Source organism: Pelecanus crispus, chromosome 4 (genome assembly GCF_030463565.1).
Source record: "Pelecanus crispus isolate bPelCri1 chromosome 4, bPelCri1.pri, whole genome shotgun sequence".
NCBI classification, from domain to species: domain Eukaryota; kingdom Metazoa; phylum Chordata; class Aves; order Pelecaniformes; family Pelecanidae; genus Pelecanus; species Pelecanus crispus.
In genome coordinates, this window is record NC_134646.1 from 61,601,081 (window position 1) to 61,625,681 (window position 24,601).

Below are 24,601 nucleotides of genomic sequence, written 5' to 3' on the forward strand. Positions count from 1 at the left end.
GTAATAGTGCAGACAGTTTCTTCAGTTATTTATTTACACAGTCATTTCTTTGGCATTATCCAGGCTTTTTTCTTTAATTATAACTTTTAATTTATAAAATCAGATTGCAACAGTTGTAATACATGATGATGAGGTACTGTACAACTCTCCTGTAAGGACAAATGTTATTCAAAAATTAATACCAAGTACTGTAACTCCAGTAATACAATTGCAGCTACTGCTGAAAGGGACTGTTACTTGCATACACATAACCGTGAAGATACTGAACATTGTTACTTGTTTAGTCAGCAGCCTGAGGAACAGCTCTGGTGAGAATCTGGTTATAAGGAATGGTTAAGAGGTCACCCTATTCCTTTTCTAATACAATTTACATGCATTTCAACAACTCAGAATAACAAACTGTGCTTACCTTGCCCAACAGCAGAGTGTATTTTTTCCACATCAAATTTAACCTTTGACCTTCCAGGGGTACTCAACATTTTTTCCCAAATCAAAGTTACATCTTTTAAGCATGGTGTGATTTCTTCATAGTCAAGTTTCAGGCGTCTGTTCTGCAAATTGTTTTCTGAAGCTACGAAGTAATATCATGAATGCACCAGTTAATTTTGCTTACTATTTGTAAAATGGATTAATTTACCTCAGAACTTCATCATGCAATCCACCTAAAATTCTCTATTATTTCTGAAAGATTACAGGTCTAAATTTTTGTGATTGTGGGGTGGTTTGTTTCGTTTTTTTTTTTTTCTGTTTGGTTGGTTGGGGTTTGGGTTTTTTGGGTTTTTTTGTTTGTTTGTTTTAAATATTACATGCAATATTAACCATGTTTGGCCTGTTAAATTAAGTTCCTTACAGACAGTCAACTCTTAAATCTGATGAAACATAAGAGATGATGACTAATGAAATAAATGCAAGATTTTCCTAACAGGATTTTTCAATTTCCCAGCTCTTAAAAAAAAAAAAAACACAACAGTGCAGAAGACCTACACCAAATAAAAATACAAAACCAATACAGTCATGTATTTCTTATGCATACAGCTCCATAATAGTAATGACAAAGTAAAAAAATGTACTTAAAAGGTGATCCTTCACATGCCCATTTTTATAGACCACATAAAAAGGAAAGTTCAAGTATAGAAAAATGTCAGAATCTTGAACACAAATAGGACTATACACAGTATATATACACGAGGCATTCAAAGTCTCCACTGAAGAAATCAGAACAACGGTCAATGCAAAACTGTGTCTTAAATAGGCATTTTAGATCATCAGAGCTCCTGGAGCAGAGATGCATTGTAGTATTGGTGATTTTCTCAGATTTCAATTTATAAGAATATTGCACTGTAACTTCATGTGTTATCTATAAGGGATTAAATAATCAATTCCTAGCAAAGCATTGAAGAACCACGGCAAAAATGAAAATTAATTCAGTAGCGGAGTGTTAACTGCAAAGTTTAGAAGTGGAGTGAGAATTTCAAAGGGACTCCTGGCAAAGCTTTCAAGTTTTGTTTCTGTGGGGGCTTTTTAGTACTAGAATGTACCTGGAAAAAAGGGTTTATTAATGGCATTCACATAAACTAAGTAATAAAGCACCTTTTGGGACAGTGGATGAATTTGTGCAGGTCACGAGACTGAAAAAAAAAAAAAAAAGAAGAGGTCTTTCAGCTTAGATGGAGAAAAAAGGTGCAGTGCAGATGAGATAGAAAGATGTCGGATATTTATTCCTAAAAGGCATGAAATGCTGAAAGAAAATGCTGTAAGGAAACCGAGACAAAGCTACAAAGAGAGCACTAAGGAGTGACATAGTCTGTGGTAAGTCTATGGAGAATTTAATAAAATGGGTATTTCAATTTTTTAACTGGGCTGTAATGTGACTGAGGGCTCAATGCACCTAGTTCCAGGACAAGAGTCCTGGGATATGGTCAGCATTTTTGCTCTACTTGCAAAAATGAGCAGAGCACAGGTTCAAAAGACATAAAGGACTGAAAAGGTTCTATAGTATTAAACAAAAATTTACAAATACTTCTCCTCAATAACACCCATCAAGCAAATTACAAATAACATGATTTGGAATCATGTTTATGAAATAGCGTATCATGAAGTGACCACAATTTTTAATTAAGTTGCCATGATGTATTCACAGTACTTCATTGTTGTGATGATGCATTACTGTAATGCTAACAAGATAGTCTCATTTTGAGGACATTCTCCCATACATCATAAGTCTACTGCTACTTTTGATGATTTCACAGTATGAACCCACAAAATCATACTCCTGTGCCTTACAGTCTTGAGACAATCTATGTTAAAAGGATGTTATCTTTTGTTAGTTTAACTCTCCATTGTTTGTATGTTCAACTTGTTTATATAAATTTACTAAACAGTTAAAAATCTATACGGCCCATAATGACACTAAAGTAAGCCAACATGCTAAGCTCATCTTGTTCCAAGATCTATATCTGCAATTAAGGTTTTTTTAGATTATCAAATTCTGAGAGTTGCAAAGGGTTAGCTTGTCCTGTACTCCCACTGGCTAAAGCAAGATTCTAGATTTTAAAAATGGAAAAAGAAAAGAACTGTTTATATTTGGGAAGTGTCCACCTTACCTCTTTATCCTGTAGTTGCTTTCACATGTGAATGATTTCATTCAGTGAGGTTATTTATGTGAGTTACGATGTTACCTAACTGTTTGCAAGATCTGGACCTCATAGTATTTAATTTTGACATTTTCTAATTTAGTTTTTGACTTTTCACTTCAAAGTAGTATATTTCATTTTAAAACATTACTTTTGGCATGCTTTACCCACCCTGATGCAGGCAGCTGTAGCTTGATTTTACTCCTTAGGGGTTTTTTATTCCTGGTTTCTTGTTGCTTTTGATTTTTCCCTGTAGATTATATTCAGTGTTTAGCCATAGAACCATGTAATTACAAGCTCTGATGGTTTTACTGGAGCTGTGTGTCCACAATGAAAGTGATTCTGTGTATCTAAACTGTCAACTTCTTCACATTTTCTTCAGGTCAAATACAACATACTTATGTATTAGATATTAGAAAGAACTTAAAAACACAGGTGGTATTGTATGAAGATAACTTAAAAATGGCATTTAAGTTTCAGCTTATATGAAAACAAACTCAGAGAAATCTTTCAATGTTCCGCCTTTTGCAAACAAGTGTTTTCTGGTGCTTGGCAACTTTTCAGTCTTTTCAGACTTTCCTGCTTTATTCAGCCTTCTAATGCCACATGCAAAAATGTGATGGTGGGAGTGAAGTGACATGCAAGGACTGAGAAGAGAATATGCCTTTATCAAGAAGCTTATTTTAGATAGTGACACTACCCAATTCCCCATATCACACTTAAGCATTATCAGTAAAGATGCAACATACTGTACATGTCATTTTAATATTTTGTTCAGTATTGAACTGAGAATTATTACCACATGTAAAATATTTATTTTTACTTCCCAGAGAAAAAAGCACCAGAACATACAGCATTACACTACAAAGCTGCGCTCACTGCAGCATAGTCACCTGTTTTTTCAAGTACTGACTCACCATCTGAGCTCTTCATGCAGCAGCTACCTAGGACAACTCCCTTACTTCACGGTGCATGCTGCACAGCTTGGGTCTTCAGTCATGCCAACACCCCTCTCATTCATTCACTAACTAGCTTCAGACATGCTTATCTTAGTGAATTTGGGATGGTTTTGCAGTTGTTTCTTTTGGGCAGACAAAATTGGAGCATCTGATTAAACTTGTTAAAGGACAATCCCTCCTCAAGTTTACACAAAGGCAAAGAATTATTGCCATTTTCATGCCAGGTACCTCACCCCTTGAGGATCCAGGTGCCTACTCCCTTCCTGAACATTGAAAATCAGCCAGATAAACATTTCTGTCCTCATCATTCATATCTTCAAAGGAGCAGCTCTCAAGGGCAATCACTTGTAATTCTGTATGCAGCTGCTACAATAAAATGTGTGTTCTTAATCAGCTGCATTTTATGTGCAAAAATTGCCACCACAACGGATTTGTTGCAGCTACACATTCAGCCACAGAAAAATATCGGTTAAGAACAACTGCAAATTCCAGTTTCTCAAGCTCCGTCTCATCACCCTTCTGACTGATCTAAGTCATTGCTACTCCATACAGACCTTGCTTGCATAGTGTGTGTACCCAGGCAGGCACCACAGAAGTCCACAACTGGCTCCTTAAGAACTTCAATTCAACTTCAAGACTGGCTAAACAGAACGTTGCAATGACCAATTCTTATGACAATGACCTATGGATGCGAATGTAGAAAAGAATTCAGTTCACGGTAGTGATTGTGCTGAATTCCTTGTCAGAGCTTCTAGACACCAGACTAAAAAAACCCCAGCCATGGTAAAACTAAAAGAGTACCAATTAAGATCAAGTAAACAAATAATGAGATGAAGTGTTTAAAAAAAAAGTAAGCGTAAATTGTAACCTACACTAATGAGAGCTGATGGAGATGCTGCTAAACTGATTTACCTGTATGTTCCTAAAATGCTTCATTAAGACTTGGTCCAATCCACTGCCAAGGCCCCAGAGCAGACCAAAAAGTGAACCTGCATTGCAGTAGGATGTAATAAAGAACTTCACCAACCTTGTAACTTTTGGTTTTCTTTCTCCATTCTGAGGAGCAGGATCTGCTGAATAATGGCTTTCTTCCACAACTCGCGAAGCTCACGGGGTGTCCGTTTCCTTTCTTCTTTCACTGGCCCAAAGGGGCCATCTTCACACACTGGTTCCAATGGGGATCTCGGTGGAAGTTCTCCCAATTCAGAGTAATCTTTAAAAGACAGAAGCTGTTGTGAACTACTTCGATTTCATGAATAGGTGGATGAAGGGACACATTTTCAAAGATTGCATATATATATACATACATATCTACATATATACACACACACATATACATATACATATATATATATATAGGAGGTAGCAATACCAAGCAAGGGTTCCCAAATGACAGTTTCAAGCAGATTTACAAGCTGCTTCTGAATAAGAATCATACGGGCCAATGCCTGGAACACTTTTTTTCTATAACCTGATAAAAACATTGTACTATACACCAAGACCATGGCTTGCTAATAACAGCTTTACAAGGACAGAACTAAAAAGGAAAAGGCAAGTTTGAGAAATTGCAAAAATACAACCTACAGCTGAAACCTGTAGCAGATCAAATTAAATATAGTACCCATATAATTTAAAGAATAATCTCTAAACTGTGTTTAACAAAGAAAACACACACCCTTAGCTGCACAAACACACCACCACCTAAGGTCATACAATAGGATGATTACCAGTTCTTACAGTAAACATGCAGAAAGGAAGACAGGCACCTAAGCCATGTTTGCTCTCACTTAATTTTTAGCCATGTCATAACCTTCTGGACTTTTTCTTTTGGCTTCAGCTGGTCTATCACAAAATGTATCTTTTTGTCAAGCATGCAAGGTAATTCTAAGAAGACTGAAAACACTACAAAAGAAAGTGAACATTAAATAAATCTGAGGCAAATTGAAAAAACTTTTCTTTTTAGAGAAAGGGTAACCAACATTGTTTTAAATCAAGTTCTCAACATAAGAAGCTTAAGTTCTTATACTTTGTTTTCTTAATGCCTCCTGCAGCACCACTTACTTTTATTGTTTTATACAGCTTCTCTGAAGGCTCAATATTCTTTGATATAACCTGTATCTAGAAAAATTACTCAATTCACCACCTTTAGAATGAATGGTCAAAACCACCCATCTCTTCCTAGCAAATCCCAAATGGAAAGCCATCGCAACAGCACTTCTCCTTCACCCAGACACAATGGCTGTGAAATGTCTCCCTGAGGACAAGCTGGCCAGTTATGCATGCAAGAAAATGCTTTAAAATCAGTGCAACAAAAACCATTCCCTGGACTCTCCAGCCAAGGACAAGTACATCTGTGCATGCTATTTCAAACAGCTCCTGGAAAAGGGACACTCCTAAAACTATTATTCTGCATGGTAGCACAGTGGTCCATTTCTTTATCATTGGCTAGCATAGTGATAAAGATTTTTAAACATGCACACACAAATTATCTCATCTCTACAAACTAACAAAATAGGAAGGTTTTCAGCCCTTCAGAATCTGCTCAGAAAGCTACCATGTATCAACTGCCATGGTTCATATGCAGCTATTCTTTTCTTGTTTGTTGGAAGGCACTCATACAACTAAGCTCAGATGACTAAATAAGAATGAAAATGTTCACAGCTGTCAGTTTCTGCTTTTGTTAAGTTTTGCCACTGTCAATCTTTTCCTCTCAAAGAGTCAGAGACAAATAGGGTGGGTCCAGACCCACCTGTTTCCTTATACAACATTTATTTGTCTGTTACCACAGTTGTATTCAAAGGCTAAAATATACATATAAAAATAAATGCAACATTTTCAGCTAGTGGCACAAATTAAACATTTACAAACTTGAACTCTGGATATAAGTATGGATACCCACACTTTGGGTATCTACAGCATTTCAGAGAACAATGAACTTCACGGGAATGTGAATTAGGCAAAGGACAAATATTTAAGACTTCAATGGCAATCACCATTCGTGGCAAAGAGAAGTAGGAAGTACTGACAGCAGCATAAAAAAATACAGCTGGTTATGAAAAATATCAATGTAATGGAAAAATTATATTATATCCCTTAAAAGAAACTGGGAAACATTCATTTAATTTTTTTCTTTACAGGTAAACGGAAAGACTTCTGTAGGCTAAGATCTGCAATTATAAAAGAGGTTTAGGTAAATGTCATCAGGTAGAGAAGGAACACACACTTGCTAATCTTCAACTTGTGTTGACAATTAAAGGAAGATTATTTTGATTTGATTGTTGTTTTTGATGCACACACTATACTGTCAACAATGTTCTGTACATATAGTAACTTTCATGCCGTTTTTTCTTAGTGCAATTAAAGAACATTATAAGAGAAATGCTTTTAAGGATAATGCTGGTAGAACTGCCTTAATTTGTTTGAATAAAATAATAAACTTTAAAAAAATACCATCTTGAAGGAAAGGTTTTCATTTTCTCTAAGGCTGTGTTACATGCACAAAGTAACATCACCGTAAGAAAGAGGAATTAATGAAAATGGTCATCAAACATTAATGCAAAAAGTAAAAGTGATCCAGGATCCAGATAGGTACACCCTTATCCATTGTACGTTATTTGTAGTCTATTCACTTCTTATTACATTCTTATGGCATCCAATATAGAACGCATGTACATCTTGGGGGAAACAAATCTCTTCTCACCCTAAACATCCTCTCCATGGTTTATGGATCTCCTTTAGAGTCAGATATGTATTCTGGTTTTATGTATGTATATCTGCATGTATGTGTTACAAAATATCAGATTATCTACAGAGACAGTTTATGATTACCCATGTGCAAAAAAAAAAAAAAACAACCAGGCTGCCAAAACACATGCAAGGAAATGGATTAAACACATTGTATTCCTAAAGCAAGAAAGCACATATCCAAGACCTAAAATCTTCCTGGTTTTAACATGCACATTCTACTTTCTCAGTGCAAATTTTGTGGATTGGTCTTCAAGTACCAACTTAATAAAATATCACCTTCTACTTTATTGGAGATGTTACTCACTTTTCGTTCCCCAGTGAGCGAACTTACTGTGGCAACACTTGAACAACTGCAAAGCATTAATTACTCAAATCCATTGTCCTGCTTCCATTTAGGCTGAACATTTCTTGTCTATTACTGACTAACCTGTTAAGATCACTATTCACTAAAAGAAGTTTAACTCACAATGCTTAAGGCTATAAAAGAAAACAGAAAGGTTACAAAATTCTTTAGGCTAAACAATTATGATTATCAACCCTACCTCTAATTCTTCTGTGCAAGAGTCCTAAGCTTGATTTTGCCTTCCAAATGGCAGCTCCTTTTCTATCCTCTCTTTCTTCTTATCACTTGTGGACATGTAACAGAAAAGTCTAAAGTCTACTCTGATAAAGTGCAACATTTTCAGAACCTGCCTTCCCTCCCATCTCCATGCTGGCATGTAGCAGGATGTATAGAAACCAAAATGAACCTGTTTAACTGCTCAGGTGGCTTGTCTAAAGTTTGCAGAGTTGCATCAGCTGTTTGGCTGGTAGAGGAGGCGGGGGAGGTGGAATGTGCAGACAATCCCTCAAAGCAAAGTAAAAAACCAGACATTTGGTAAGTCAGCACTAACCCATGTCTATGAATATACAAGGTGATCAACATACATGCCATCTGGCTTCCAGATCCAGAACAGACAAGAGAATAAATACTGTAACAGGAAAACTGAGTATTTCATTATACGCACAATCAGTCTGGAGGACAGTAGAGAAAGCAAAGATAAGTAGTAGAGCAATTCAACCGAACATAACTGGGAGCTCACGTTCCACTGAATCAAACTGCCATGTGTTAAAATCCAAGTAATGTGCAGCCTTCAAAACCTTTATGAGATTAGTAAGTGCACTTTAGCAGGTTCTGAATACTTCAGCACACATTGAAAGATTGCTTCCCTGTTCATCTGCCAACCTCATCAGCTTTTGTTGACTTCTATTCCACGTTTGACCTGTACTCCTTTCAAATATGTTGCTCCCTTCCCACAAGCTTCCATATAAAATTCTACCTCCATACATGGTACTTCTACAAGCCTACCGCACTTCTACTCTTTAAGGTTCAGGATTGGGCAAGTTGACTCGATAACTATTATTATATTTTATCAACACACAGGTTATTTTCCATTTGAAGTTCATACTCGGACTTAGCAGATGGAAATGTTGCACAAATGTACTACTGCACCCATATGTACCTCAAAAGCACTGCTCTGATGCTCCCACCACTTACACTACACAAGAACGAACAAGGCCAATAGCAACAATGGAGTGAGATGGAATTTATACAGCAGATCCATTCATTTATACTCAGCTCTTTGGCTTCACATGGCAGTACTTCAATCCTAAGATGCAGAGTATCCCTACACTCCAAAAGGGTCAACAAATGCATCACACAAAACTCTCATGTGCAAAGATGACACACGAAACAAAGTACAAAAGATTATGAAGAAAGTATCACAGTATCTTGCTACCAGGGACCACACTAAAGAAAGTTTGTAAATTAAAAGCTGGTGATTGACTGCGATAGTAATTAAAACAGACAGTATTTGACTGGTAGTGATATAAACAGAAAATTTCATTAGCTCCAGAAGAAGCTACAATGTATACAGAGAATTTGCTGGGACCTGTGGGACGACATTAATAACTCACTGTTGGAATACTTTAAAATGTTGCCTTAAACCTTATTTTTTAGGAAATTTCATTTGTAATTGACTAGAAAAAAGTTTAATTGATTAATAGTTTCTTGTTCAATCAATCTCAGTATTAAACAAGGCTTTCCAAAAACAAGAAGGAAAAAAGGCAACCCACTAAGAGAAACCACACACACAAGGTAAAAAACAATAGAAGTGACAAACCCACCTAAAAGCCTAAGTTTTAAAAACATTCTTTCAGAAGCACTTAGTCTAACCAACCTCAAATACCAAAACCAAGATAACAAGATTCATCTTTGACTAGAAACTGCAACACTTCACGTAGAAAAGAAGGGCTTGTTTTATTTTTATAGGAAGCTAATAGGGAGGCAGCTCAAATATAATGCATTACTGCCATCCTCACCATTCAGCTGTTTACACATGGCTTTTTAAATGCAGCGTTTACCAGTCACATCTGCTCTCCTGGGTTAAGAAGTCAGGCAAGATACGGTAAGAATGTGGATGGAAGAATTCCACTGAGCATTTTATTTTCTGCATTGCACTCTTTTTCTTTGTTGCATTTTGAACATTACAAAATTCAGCTTAGCAAACAAACAAGAGAATCTTCACAGTCGTGTAAGATTAAATTGCCCAAAATAAAGGACTTTCACAACATCCTTAGTTCCCTTCAGATCTTCCATTCAGGTGGTGCAACACCTTCTTTCGTACATGATACAAAATTAAAGAGGAACTGCAAACTTCTATAACCAAAGGTATAATATTCCTATTATTTCACACAGATGTCTGGAATATTTGAGTTCATAACTGAATGTTGTAACATGACCAGGAGCCTCCTGTTACCAGAAGGCTTCAGATATGGATTCACAATAAGCAACAAATTCTTCTAGTATGACATACAACTTAAGGCAATGGCTGAATGAGGAAATCTTGAAAAACTGTGTATTTCAATAGTTGATTAAAATCAGCTCTGAGAGGTGTTTTAGAGTTTGATGTTTTCTAAAGCCAAGAGCCTCTTAAAAGGTAATCACTACCTCCAAATTCACCCCACTTAATAATATTATGAAGCCCTGAAAAATGAATGCCCTGATATTTCAATGGGCACAGAAGCCGCCACACATTATGTAGTACTTACTGCTTATAGCCAAGCTCCTATGCCACAACTCAAGATTATGAGCATACGTTCACTCTGAGAGGGCCAGAACTGAGCAATCAGTTCTAACCAACTGGCTTTATTACAGCATTTACAAAACTAGTCATTAGTTAATTAATAATAATTTTGTTGCTAAAAAAGAACCATTAAAACAGTATTGGAGGACACATTACAAATAATTTACACCACATAAACATTCTAAGTATAGAATGCTAAAGCAACAGTTTACAGTATTTGCAATACTACTACAAAATGATTTTTTAAAATATTTTTGCTTAAATAATGGAAGAGCTATAAGCCTCATCACAAAGCACATAAGCAGATAGGTAGGTGCTAACTACCACTGGTTTTAAGAATAACAGTTTTTCAAATCCATCCTTTTCTTCAGCACTTAGGATTTAACAGTTTGCTACCTGTCTCCGCCAGAGACTGAAACACAATTAATTTTAATGAATGAATCAAGTTCTTTTTCCTGTACAGAGATACTTGTACTTTCTAAAAGAGTTTTTTTCTGCAAGTCAAGTTGTAAAATACTATGTAGTTGTTCTGGCTAAAATTCCTTTATTTGATCTGAATCTATTTGCTGAGTACTGCTACGCAATACCAAGCGTTTCATTCCTCTGAATTGAAATTTCTTTCACTGTTCAACAGGTTAACTCCACCCCACTGCCCACTTTAAAACAAATCACCCAAAAAACCAACCAACATCATCCAACCTAAAACTGACACAGCTGTTATAAAAATCTTGCTGTCTACTGCCGGACACCTCCCACAGCAAGAAAGCTCATCACAAGCACCATCACTTTCCCACCATTTACTTCAGAAAACTATTCACACCCCCTTTGAATCTAGCACTTGACTTTACTCTGCTGGGAATTTCTGACAATCTGCAAAACAGTCGTCCCACTATGACCAATTCTGAACAGTCAATATGTGAAAATTGTAGTGAAAATAGTCCACTGCACAGAGATTTGTAGATGCTGAATAAAAGTATGCAAATATCCTGCTCCACTGCAGTGCAAGGTGAAGTTTCAGGATCACTCTGCACTGATCGAAGTGTGTCCTGCTCCTGAGCAGGGTAAGAGCACCCACCCTCAGCTTCCAGCCACATGTCCCTGCCTGCCCCTCTGTGCCTGCTCAAGTGCTTGTGTAATACTGTGAGTGGGACTAGAAAACTGATCCAACTGAAAATTCATCAACTTCTTTGAGTGAGCCCATACTTCAGCTGGTTTAAAATGATCACCAAGTTCTTCCCTTCACCTTTTTACCAGCGAAGTCAGAGAACTAGGAAGTTCTAAACCATTTGCATAGCCACAGAGTGCGGATCTTGCTAGAGAGACTATACGGAAGTATGAAGATCTGGCTGCAAGTAGGGTGGGCACGTATAAAGGTAAAAATCACAGAACCGAAGAAACACTTTTATTACTTAGAATGTTTAAGACGGCAAGTGCGAAAGCCAGAGTGAATTTTGTGTGTCATACATAGAAAACAGGCCAAAAAAGCTTTAGAAAAAGAGGTTAAAGAAAACTTTCTTTCAAAAGAAATACAGTATTGTGACAGATCAAAGTGTGATCCATTCTGTAAATGACCTGTGCTCCTCTTTTTCCATCTCTCCACTTTGCAGGACACACCACTCATTCCACCCCCACAAATAAATAAGAAAAATATCAGAGGACAAGCCAGCGAGTGTGTCTCAAGGTGGTGGTGAGAGAAACGCTGCCCCCCAGTGCTCCACACCACCCGCAGCAGCGCAACCATTCCACGGGAAGCAGCAAACAGCAGGAGATGCGGTTGGACATTTGAACCGTAGCTTGCTACAACAGAACTAGCATAATTCAACCCTGCAAACCTCCAGCTACCAGCTGGAAAGCAACGAAAATCTTTACAGATCATTTCACCTATGCAGAAAATCCCTCCTAGATCTCCAAACTGGAGGTCAGCCTCATCTTCAGGCTCAGCAGAGATCACCTGGCTGCCCTGCCAGGCAGCATAATTGCATAATGCTTCTCCAATGTGCTTCATTGTAAAGTTCTGTACAGAAGCATGAGAAAACAGTGGGGAAAGTGGCAGCACCCACAAGCAGGAGGTGGCTGCAGGAGGGCCTGCACATGGGACATTGCTCCCATAACAACCAAAAGTAATGGTTTCCTGTACCTGAGGCTTTCTGTTGTCTCAGAGCACTCACCTCACCTGAGCACGGCTGGATTGAGTCCAGTTGTCAGGCAACGCAGGAATCTCAACTGGCAAGAAAAAACGGCTTTGTAGTGTATCTATTTCCAATTTTTTTTTTTTTAGCTCTACTGATTGAGGACTGTTTTTTGTTTTACTCCTGAACTAGTAATAAATGAAAACCCTCCTTCACGTATAATAAAATTGTCCTTTTAAATAATGGTATCTGCAAAACAAACAGCATGCGGGTAATAAACCAAAGCACAGCCAGCAATCATTTCTCTCCAGCTGAGCTACAGGAAATGAAATTTTCACTTAAACTACTTATGACCACCTTCTAAAGAAGTAAATGATCCAGAAGTGCAAGACAGTGGGACTCAGTGCTGTCAGCTTCATGTGGTAGCTCAGGACACTAGACATCTCTCAAGTTCAGAACCTCATAAGATTAAGCGCAAAATTTCTGCAAAAGCTATGTACCAGTTGTCTGTGTTTTCTTTTTTTTTTTTTTTTTTAAACTTTTAGTAAATACACCTTCATATCCTGCTGTGTTAACCAGACAGAGAGTGGCAATGAACATGGCGCATCTTGAGATTCAGCTCACCGCTTGCCTATACAAATGGAATCACAAGTGTGTCGTGGTTTAGCCCCAGCCAGCAACTAAGCACCACGCAGCAGCTCGCTCACTCGCCCTGCCCTGATGGGATGGGGGAGAGAATCGGAGGAGTGAGAGTGAGAAACACTCCTGGGTTGAGATAAGAACAGTTTAATAATTGAAATAAAGTAAAATAGTAATGATAATAATAACAATATAATAATGATAATAATAATTATAATATACAAAGCAAGTGATGCACAATGCAATTGCTCACCACCCGCCGACCGATACCCAGACAGTTCCCAAGCAGCGACCACTGCTCCCCGGCCAACCCCCCCCAGTTTCTATACTGAGCATGACGTCATATGGTATGGAATAGCCCTTTGGCCAGTTTGGATCAACTATTCTGGCTGTGCCCCCTCCCAGTTTCTTGTGCACCTGGCAGAGCATGGGAAGCTGAAAAGTCCTTGACTAGTGTAAGCAGTACTTAGCAACAACTAAAACATCAGCGTGTTATCAGCATTCTTCTCCTACTAAATCCAAAACACAGCACTATGCCTGCTACTAGGAAGAAAATTAACTCTATCCCAGCTGAAACCAGGACAAAGTGTCAGGATCTAGATCTTTCCATCTGAACTTTAAAGTTGTCTCTATTTCTTGTGACATCTTACACATGCATATTTACTGATTACAACCCAAAGAAGTTAAAGCCACAGAGCAATTTCATTTTGTTGACAGTGTCTGCCCACATGTGGTCAAAGCAATGCATAGTTAGGCATACTGGTGGATTTTATGTTTAATACAAAGTTTAGTAAAGCAGCCTATGGTAAGCTTGAAAAACTTTATCATCTCTGACTCACAGAAATCTGGGTCTCTTGCTTGGCTGACTTACTAACTTTTAAAAAATTCCTAGCCTTTTTTCTTACTGCTCTCCTGCAGAGTACCCTGGAGTGGTGTGTGGGCTATTGCACTTGAATGGAGAAATTGGTCAGTGGAGTCACCATCTATAAAGCGAAACCCATAAATGTTCCCTTGTTTCCCTCTCTTCATGTTTACTTTTGCAGAACATGACAAAACATGTTATCTTTAAAAACTTCTTTTCTGTAAAAGATACTCACTCATGATCCAGTCTCTGCAGCCTTTAAGAGAGCTGCTGTACAGATGATCTTACATTGTACTCATCACCACAGTTAACTTAGTAACCTCTGTTGTTCCAAAATAAATGTTACTAGCTATCATTGATCATCTTGTTCCTCTTTCTTTCATATTCTCTCAAGGAGAAGCAGCACGTGCAGTGGGGTTTATTGATTTGATAAGTTACCTGTACTTTCTTTTCTTTTTTTTTTCTTTTTTCTTTTTTTTAAAGAAGTCTTTCTCGCTCTTTGTCGACTGATTTCCTTTGGAAACAGAATTTAAGCAAACAGCTGATGTATCACTGAAAGATCAATTTCAGCCAAATTGGACAGAGGGCAAAGAAGTTTTTAAAGATAACATGTTTTGTCGTGTTCTGCAAAAGTAAACATGAAGAGAGGGAAACAAGGGAACATTTATGGGTTTCCCTTTATAGATGGTGACTCCTCTGACCAATTTCTCCATTCAAGTGCAATCTTATCCAGAAATGTTCCAGGAGATGCATGAAAATTCAAATAGAAAAATCCAATACTTGTTATAAATAATAAAAAAAACCCCTAACTCTGAGTTTTCTCCCTCTGTTCATAAATTTAATGTGTATATTGGAACAAAAACAGAAAAAGAAAACAAGAGTGAAGGAAAAGGCCAGATATTTTAAATTGCTCCTCCTATTAATAGCACTTCCTGTTTTCCATTCTGGCCACACTTGTTTCTCCAGCTATTCTGCTTATCCAGCTGTAGGTTGTTAAGATTGTATCTTGCAGCTATTATGTCTCAGAGGAAATGCTTGGATAGGCAATTTAGGGGTTTTTTTTTTTTTCCTACTTAATATGGGAAGGTTTTGTGGCTTTCAAAAACAAGTAAGACTATTTCCAGTCACAAAAAGATGCATCAAAACTGCAAAAACAGTGGCTCCACAGAAGAGCTGAGGCTGAACAGCTCCTTCATATGCCTTGAAGTACAGGAGAGCATTTCACATGTATGTTTACACAACATGCTCTTGACATCACTTTGTTTTGAAGTACACTAAATTTGAGAGGCATCTATGCCCATATGCAGCTTACCCCATCGTCAGTCAAATTATGTTGTAAGCAAAGCATTAATGACAGAAACACTTTTGTTACGCGCTGTGTCCAGTCAATCAAGGTCTCTCTTTAAGATCATAGAATCATAGAATCGTTTAGGTTGGAAAAGAGCTTTAAGATCATCAAGTCCAGCCATTAACCTAACATTACCAAGTCCACCACAAAACCAATTAAGGGTAGAGTAGCAACCCCACACCTCCTGGCTTAGTGGCTGGACCATTTATAATAAAAGTAAAAACTAGGAACCATTAAGATTGGGAAGGACCTCTAAGATGATCAGTCCAACCGTCAACCCAATACCACCATGCCCACTAAACCATGTCCCAAAGTGCCACGTCTACCCGTTTTTTGAACACCTCCAGGGATGGTGACTCCACCACCTCTCTGGGCAGCCTCTTCCAATGCTTGACTACTCTTTCCGTGAAGAAATTTTTCCTAATATCCAATGTAAACCTCCCCTGATGCAGCTTGAGCCCATTTCCTCTTGTCCTATCGCTAGCTACTTGGGAGAAGAGACCAACACCCACCTCACTACAACCTCCTTTCAGGTAGGTGTAGAGAGCGATAAGGTCTCCCCTCAGCCTCCTCTTCTCCAGGCTAAACAACCCCAGTTCCCTCAGCCGCTCCTCATAAGGCCTGTGCTCCAGACCCTTCACCAGCCTTGTTGCCCTTCTCTGAACACGCTCCAGCACCTCAATGTCCTTCTTGTATTGAGGGGCCCAAAACTGGACACAGTATTCCAGGTGCGGCCTCACCAGCACCGAGTACAGGGGAACAATCACCTCCCTGCTCCTGCTGGCCACACTGTTTCTGATACAAGCCAGGATGCTGTTGGCCTTCTTGGCCACCTGGGCACACTGCTGGCTCACGTTCAGCTGGCTTTCAACCGGGACCCCAAGGTCCTTTTCAGCCAGGCAGCTTTCCAGCCACTCTTCCCCAAGCCTGTAGCGTTGCATGGGGTTGTTGTGACCGAAGTGCAGGACCCGGCACTTGGCCTTGTTGAACCTCATACAGTTGGCCCCAGCCCATCGGTCCAGCCTGTCCAGATCTGTCGAGCAGATCAACACTCCCACAAGAAAAATGTCTCAGTGACATTAAGATGGTTGCTTTTTACTACACTTACTATAATGTACTGTTCCCTCCCACTCCCTCATACTTTTTCTCATTTCTTATACAATGGACTTAGAGATCAGTCAGAAGGTACAGCTTGTAGAGCTCAAGCTGTGAAATTCAAACTTTAGTGAGCCAGAGACCATTATCTATAGACACAAGATTCTATGAGGCATTCTTGGGCTCAGCATGTGCTGTACTATCTGGCTCACATACAGTGAGATGCATAAAATGATGCATCTGCATGCTTATGTGCAATGATTTTTTCTAGTCTGTGTTTCTTTAGTGCTACAGAATTTCAGGAAATAAATATAAGAACATTGGATAACTATGGCTCAAGTGGCAAATGTCACAGACTGGAGCAGCATACATGAGGTCACATTCAGTCTGGTATGAAGTATACACTGCAGAAGTCGCTGAGGTCAAAAAAGAAATTTAATTCCTTCAGCTAGGACTGGATTTTTTAGTCCACAGTTCTATACTCCAGTATGGAAAGATGAAACAGAAGCATCACCTTTTCTTCAGAGCAATATTTGGTGATACTTTTTTTCCCAGAACTCACTAAAATAGTACACATAAAAATAATTTCTTCTCTAGTTAGTTAATTTGACACAATTGGAACTACTTTATATATGAAGCTGTAAAATAAAAACTCGAAAGCTGATGAGCTTGGCATGACCAAAATGTAGGTGGGAAACGGCAAAGACAGTACAAACAGAGCACTGGGCGAATATGTCCGCTTGGCAGACAAAATGATCCACACTTCACAGTCTACATCCACTAACAACGTTCATGGGAGCAAATAAACACAGAGTTTACCATCATATCGGCTGGGAGAATCACATGCTTTCTGAGGGGTTGCCACTCGCAGGAATATCTGTTGCCTCCATGAATGCCGTCGAGTCCTTACAGGGCTGTCCGCACCAATGGCCTGCTGGCTGTGTTTGGATTCGTAGTCGCTAAAATTGCGGAACACAGAATGGCTTGTGAGTAGGTTACCTGAATCTGCTAGTAACAGTGACACAGTCTTCAGTGAATACAGTAACACACACCATCAACTAAGGAGTGCAGCGTGCTGTGCACATGCTGCATCAAGCTCTTAGTGTTAGGTAGGTGAAGCTTGCTTTGTGGCAGCAGACTTATACAAGGCTGCAAACATCACTTAGGTTCACCAGAAGTGGCTGGCAACTCTGTGCAAACTGCTTTCTCCAGTTTCAATTAATTTTCAGCTTTCTTTGCAGCAGTGTATTAAACACAACACATTAAAGACACATACACCATAATATATCTTTACCATTCTGCTATTTAAATGCCATCCACAAAATCTAGCAATTATTCACTGGAGACACAAAGAACTGCTGATACCTTTGATCAGCACACATCAAGGAGCTTTATAAACACCAACTAAACTTCCAACCTTCTGTGAACTGGCTATGTAATATTCCTTCACAACACAGACTTGGAGCAAAACTTTTAACTTTTGTGTTCGCAAGTCACCATCTGAAATAAGCAACGAACTTGGGAACAGTGTCCAGAAACCTTGGATGTTACTCCTTCGACCTAACGCACAAACTACCTACAGAGGTTTTTTATTCAGAATATTAAATGAAATAGTGAACAGCAATGCTGTTTTCCTACTAAAAATCCCACTAATAACTTCACCCATTACATCTTTAAGATATTCACTGCTTTATTCCAGCCACTGGCTAAATGGTTGCATGAGTCTTTGTTGAAGCTGAAAGGGATAAATCAGCTTCAAATAGCTCTGGCAGCAACTGGGAGGAGCATTTTACAGGCCACCCTCTCCCTCTAATTTGAGGACACTGACATTGCTTAGGATGAACCATGTATATTCTCTTAACTGAAAACAGCTAATAGATTCCTTTGGCAGGAATAAGCACAGAAGTACATAGATGGAAGTTGCGTGACCATTACAACATCAAAATCGCTAAGTTCTGCAATCTTAACGGGAGAGGAGTCTGGGATAGCTCCATCCTTTTGACAGCAATCACATGCAGAATACATGCAAGTGAACTGTTGCAAAAATCAGGTTTTGCAAGCGTGAGAAGCATTTGAAATATTTCAGACAAAGAAACCTTTGAAAATACAGTTTTACCTCCAGGCCTTAAGAGAAAACCCTACCTTGTTGTGCTCCTAAAGTCAGAGGTGTTATTTTCATCTACAGGAGCCAGAAATTTTAAGAAATTTGGCACAGAAGAGGAAGAATGAAGCTTTTTCCTTAAGGCAGTACGGTAGGAGATGCTGAGAGTGCAGTTGGGAAAAGTATAGTTTAGAACAAAGAAGTATAAATACACAGAATAAAAATAATACATACTACTAAGTTTCAAACAAAAAACAGCTAAATCCTGAACGCCTGAATATCAAGGAAACCAAAGTCAAAACTGAAACTGCTAACAAAGTTCTACTTTGAAATACGTATTTGTTTGGGCACACCAAAATGTTCCAATATAAATAAATGTACTTCCAGTAAAGTTATTATTCTTTGCTATATCCCAAGATTTTTAGTGCATGTTTCAAGTCAATTCCTTTAATCTAATAAGAACTGATGCCAACTTTATCATTGAACATTTACTTAATTCTCAGTTTCGATGACTAAGTTTGGGGCAAAAGGTTAGGAAAAGCTGACACTAATAATCATTGTGCTGGCAAATGAAAAAATAAGACTTTGGCAAAAAAACATTTTTTAAAGTATTAACAGGGTTTTATTCAGACAAGCTTGGAACTTTGAAGTTAAAAGCTGAGCCTTCTGACTGATTGTTTAGGATTGTGGACCTACTTATGCAACAGACAGCAGCACTAATCAAATTTCATCAACAGTCTTCTGGCCAACATAATTCTGCTCTTTCTTTTAAAATAACAAGCCCCCAACATACTCAGAAGAAGGTTAATAGAAGGAAGTGAGAACAACTCAGACAACAAAATGTTTCTGCATGGAATGAAAAAATAGAAAATTACTTGGCTAATGATACCGGAAGACTTTTTTCTCAGAAGAGTACACAAAAAACATCTGAGTAGGAAAATTTACTCCTGAAGAACTAAGTTTAAGAGAGAACTGCTTCTGATAAATCATAATGATATACCTGGATGACATTTAGCACTGTCTCCTCAAGATGTGAATGGGATGGGGGGATACTCTGGGATAATCACTAGTATGAAGTGAAGCTGTTCTTTAGTAGCTGGTAGTGAGCATGAAGAAGATAACGCTGTAGCATGGTGTGCCCTGCGAACAGGTTTCACTTACAATTGCATTGTAAATCCATCACAATTACACAGTAATTTCACTTACAGAGTACAATCAGCTTGGGCAGTTTGATTTTATTGATTTAAGCTCATTAACCCATTTGATATCCTTATCAATTCTCATTTGCAGTCTTGTTGCTTAGAGGTTGAATATGGTATACCCTTAAATGACAGAGAAAGGGAAGGAGAAGTTGCTACTGTGCATGCAGAATCATTATCAAGTCTACTTGGAAAAATCTGCTTTTGAGAATTTAACATTCAAGATTCAAGTAAGTCTTATCAAAATGAAGAGTAAAGAGGACATTGTAGACTCACATTTCCTCCCCTGAGCTATACCATACTTCTGAGGTGAAGCTAGATTAAGAGAGAAGCTAGTTAGTACTCAGCAAATACAACTGAAGGAACTGGTGAAACAAGGTTCTTGGTTGAGTATTTTCTCAGGATCAGAAAAATCAGCACCTTAGGGAAACAGGAAACCTTCACCAAAGAGAACAAAACCAAACAATAAAGAGCAACAGCAATAAAAATTGCTGGCCAATGGCCAGTGACTGTTGACAGTGTTTCCAAGGACATTTAGTTTCATTAGCCTTTTGAGCTAAAATAAGCAGTTTTAGTTCCAGGGGTTAAGAAGGTGTTTCATAGTTAAGATTTTTAGGGAGCTATTTGTTTCAGGTTCTCAGGGAAATGATGGGTTAATGTCCTTTTCTCAATGTTCTCTATATGTATTTTTGTTCTAAGAAAGGAGGCACAGAAAAGTATCATTTTATATTGCTCAAAGTAACCAAGGCAAATAGATGAGCCTGGGGGGTTGGGGTTTTTTGTTTGTTTGTTTGTTTGTTCTTGGGTTTTGGGGTGGGGTTGTTTGTGGTTTTGGGTTGTTTGTGTGGTTTTTTGTATCGGTTCTCCATAGTCCTGCTACTTCTTGCCCCATTTAGTTAACTTAGTCAATTTGCCTTTATTGTCAGGCACAAAAGAATATTAATGTTTATGTGTTAACATGAACAAAGCAGAACAGAACTGAATGATTCAGGAAGGACAGAGTGAGCTGGGTCACAGGTTCTTGGCAACTTATCCCTTACAAAATTTAAGCAGTGCTGCTGTCTGCTGCATAACAACAAGTTGCTTTGGAGCAACTGGCTCTAAAGAAAGTCACGTGTCCATGTGTCTGAAAGAATTTTATTTATTAAAACAAAAAATTATGCAAGTAGCAGCTCTACAGTCAGTAGTAGAGCAGTTAAAGAGTTCCCTCTCCCATAAAAATCTATCACCTTTGGTCTATATTAAATTGTTTTAATTAAATATACTATAGAGCTTCATATTTATGACATGGTAAAACAAACCCTACCCCAAACTATGTACAGGTGCTAGCTCACCTCTTTTGTGCAAAATGCCCACTTTGTTCTCCACTTGAATTATGCCTTAGATATTTAAAAAAGTTGGGTGAAGAGGCCGAGGGATTAAGACGAGCTAGAGTAGGAGAACGCGCAAGTTGACCAGGAGAACTTTTAGATGCGCCGACAGATGCATTCAAACTGTATAGTGGGATTCCAACCAGAGCGATGGAGTTGAGGTAGCACAAAGAACAAAACACAGTAAGAGAGGAGGGGCAGGGGGGGACTGAAATACCTTCTCTAATCTTTGAAAGGGACCTGGCATATAAAAATAAGCCATTTCCTATGTTTTCCACAGTTAATACAGTAACCGTAGGAGGCTGAACATTTTATCCCAACCAGCAAAGTCCCAAATACACACTTACAGGCTTCAGCAAGGCATTTCAGCATATGACTAAATTTAAACTCCCAAAAAACTGTCAATGATACACCCCTTTCTACTGCCTCATATGTGCTTCCCCTTGTTTTCTATGATAAAGTCAGGCATATGATCAAGAATTCTAATGGATGAGAAGTGAAATGCTACATGAAGAACTGAATTTATTTACACTTTGGAAACAATTAATGAATTGAGGTAAGCTGTTCAAAAACACTCATAAAACATGCGAGACTTGTTACAAGTCTATCATTCCAGTGATTTTTGAGAACTTTAAGTATACTCTTCTTCTAAGTTTTCCATTTCCCCTAGTTCTGTACATTTGCTATGAAAGGGAAGCAACAGTGATTTCTCTTTGGTTTGAGTTATGTGAGGGAGCAGGCACACACAGGTCTTACTAAAAATCGCATTATCAAACCCAAATAGAAAAAAACAAGGAAATGAAAAAGATACTTAATTTCTAGCTGCATTCCTATAGTAAGATAGGAACTGATTGAACAAGCAGCTACAAGCATCAGGCAACTCTCGTGAAGGTAACAGACCAACACCACAAGTCCTAAACTGCCCTACAAAAACATTCTAGTATTTTAGAATTGAAAAGGTTCAAAGAAGGGACAAAAAGGCAACCCAGGTTATGTTTCCTTTCAAATATTATAATTATTTTTTTCTCCCACTGTGATCACCTATTTCAGGCATGTTCATTTACTGCCCTGCCTCCTGCAGGGAAAACTGAGCTGGAACAGATACAGATTTCCTACTGTCTAACTTGTGTAAACGAGCAGTTTTGGCAGTAACACAGAAGCCTACAGACAGAAATGTTTCCATAGTAATTGGATGAAGCCAGAAAAAAACCTGCCATAAAGTTAAGAGGAGACTTTAGAGACACAGAGGCAGGCTTTTGAAGGAGGATAGCTTGAAGAATATTAGCATGAAGGCAAGCAGTAGCTTGTTTTTGCAAGTAAAAGCTACATAGGCTCATTGAAAAGATAGACAGGAGCCTCATCTCTATCAATGATTAGGCAATTTACATCAGTTTTTTTTGAAGTCACACATGAATTCACCAACTAGCAAGGTTTTCAGCATCACAAATACTAGCAGATTTTTCTCTATAAACAGACAACAAGAAGTAGCATTTATTTATACTGCTCGCAGATCAAAACAACAAAAATAACTGAATATTGCTTGCAAAAATATAACTGAACCCCTTAGGAGCAATCCTATGTTGTGCTTACACTTACTTTTATGACGTATACTGTGGAACTACGCATCTCACGTTTTCTCTCCCCCGTGGAGCACACAGGGCTAAAAGTGTTTTTAAACAGGATACCTACAAACCTCCAGTGACACACTGCTGTGATACATTTCTATCCATTAAGAGGATATACCTGGTACACAATTATCACCCCCAAATATGCCCTCAACTACCGAAATCAGAGCCTGCTTTTAATAAGTCTTACTTTCTTTTGTGAGGAGTCTCTGTGCTCACTGAGTGATACCTCATAAGTTTCCTCTGGGGAACAGATGGTGATGTTTCAACAGGTACCAGAGATTCCTGGCTTTCTGTTGGGAAATGACTCAGTGTGTTTGCTCGCCTCCGAAAGCTTTGCTGAGGTAATGTAACAGACTGCTCAATAGGAGAATCATCTGCATCACTGGAGAGATCACCCACTGATCCACTGGTCTTGACAGCATTTTCTGTAGGAAGCGTAGGAAGTCTGTCTTTCTCCTTTTCACACAATGGTGGTTCCTAGCGGTGCAAAAAATAAGGTTATCAATACGTGGGTTTAAAATCAGTCTTTGAGGTTGCAGCTCCACATCATTATTCACATCTTACAGAGACCTGCTTCAAACTTGCACATTTTTATCATGATAGCTCAAAGAAAGAATCTTTGATGTTTTATGTCTTTGCTATTAATCATTTAGGTCAACAAATCACAGCCTCCATTTTTCAGAGAAAAAGTAATTTTGAGAGTAATTGTATTTTACAATACGTTGAGTACAAGTCAGAAGAAATGGGGTCAGAAAAGAGCAGATGGGTCAGGTTTGGGTAACAGTGACAGCAATGAAAAGGGTGGCATTTCAGAGCGCTGTATATTTAGCACCCCGTCTAACAACATAATATTCCTCTTGTCTACCTGAAGATTCACACAAAGGACATCTATGATTAGATGCCTGTTTCTGTCCAAACCCATGCATTTTCCTTCATTCCCCACCTCATGTGTTTCCTGCAGACTCAGCCATTCTTTCAAAAACATAAGCAGAAAGAGCAGACTCTTGATTGCCTGAAGTCAGGAGTCCGTAGGTGACTAGGCGCTAGAGCAGAATCAATAGCTGTATCCAAGGCTGCAGAGTGCTAGGCTGCCTCAGGGAAGAAGACTGGCAGCTTCTGTGCTGTTTGTTTATTGTTTTATTCAGACTAAAAGCTTTCTAACCACACAAAGGGGGAAATTACTCCACTTCTTGTTTCTATGTTTCTTATGAATGCAATCCTGCATTCATGGTGTGTACTTTCAGGGCTGAAACCAACCAGATTAGGATCAGCAGCATGGTAATTACTGTGTTTGTTTTGCTGCACATTGTTGCAAGATTCAGATGATGTTATATAATATTTTGTTTCACATATATAGACTCACACCATAAGATACATACATAGAAAATACATGTTTATATACAGTACGAGGCATTTCTAATTCAAATGGAGCCCCAATTGCACTGCTCATTTTTTATAGCACAGGGAACAGAATGAAAGGCCTGAAAACAACTAGAAACTTCTGGAGAACAGAAACACAGATTTACTCTGAGTCCCACCTTGTCAAAAAGTATGGAAATCTCCAGTGAAACTCTACAGATAACAGCATCTTACACATCACCATTGTATTGACATGTGACTGCTATTTCTTAGCATGAATCTCTGTTACCAGAGTAAACTGGGAAATTACTTTGTTCAAGTCCCTCAGAGGACTCACACACATTCTAACATGTTACATATATGAAAAATGATTTGGGTAACCAACTTGCAAATTCTGAAAAACTTAA

At 38.4% G+C, this 24,601-nt stretch overlaps 1 protein-coding gene across 6 annotated transcripts in view; it reads right to left on the bottom strand.

Annotated features, from left to right (window-relative positions):
- TBC1D1 (TBC1 domain family member 1) overlaps positions 1-24,601 on the bottom strand; it is a 109,010-nt gene that overhangs the window by 20,042 nt on the left and 64,367 nt on the right. For 3 of the 6 annotated variants that reach the window (XM_075708999.1, XM_075708996.1, XM_075708994.1), the window contains 6 exons: positions 23,023-23,312; positions 21,172-21,330; positions 18,680-18,799; positions 17,357-17,496; positions 4,620-4,805; positions 410-571 (listed from right to left, as the gene is read on the bottom strand). In XM_075708999.1, the coding sequence (XP_075565114.1) occupies positions 410-571; positions 4,620-4,805; positions 17,357-17,496; positions 18,680-18,799; positions 21,172-21,330; positions 23,023-23,312 (1,057 nt within the window). The remainder of the gene's footprint in view (positions 1-409; positions 572-4,619; positions 4,806-17,356; positions 17,497-18,679; positions 18,800-21,171; positions 21,331-23,022; positions 23,313-24,601) is intronic. The other 3 variants (XM_075708995.1, XM_075708998.1, XM_075708997.1) reach the window with 3 other exon arrangements.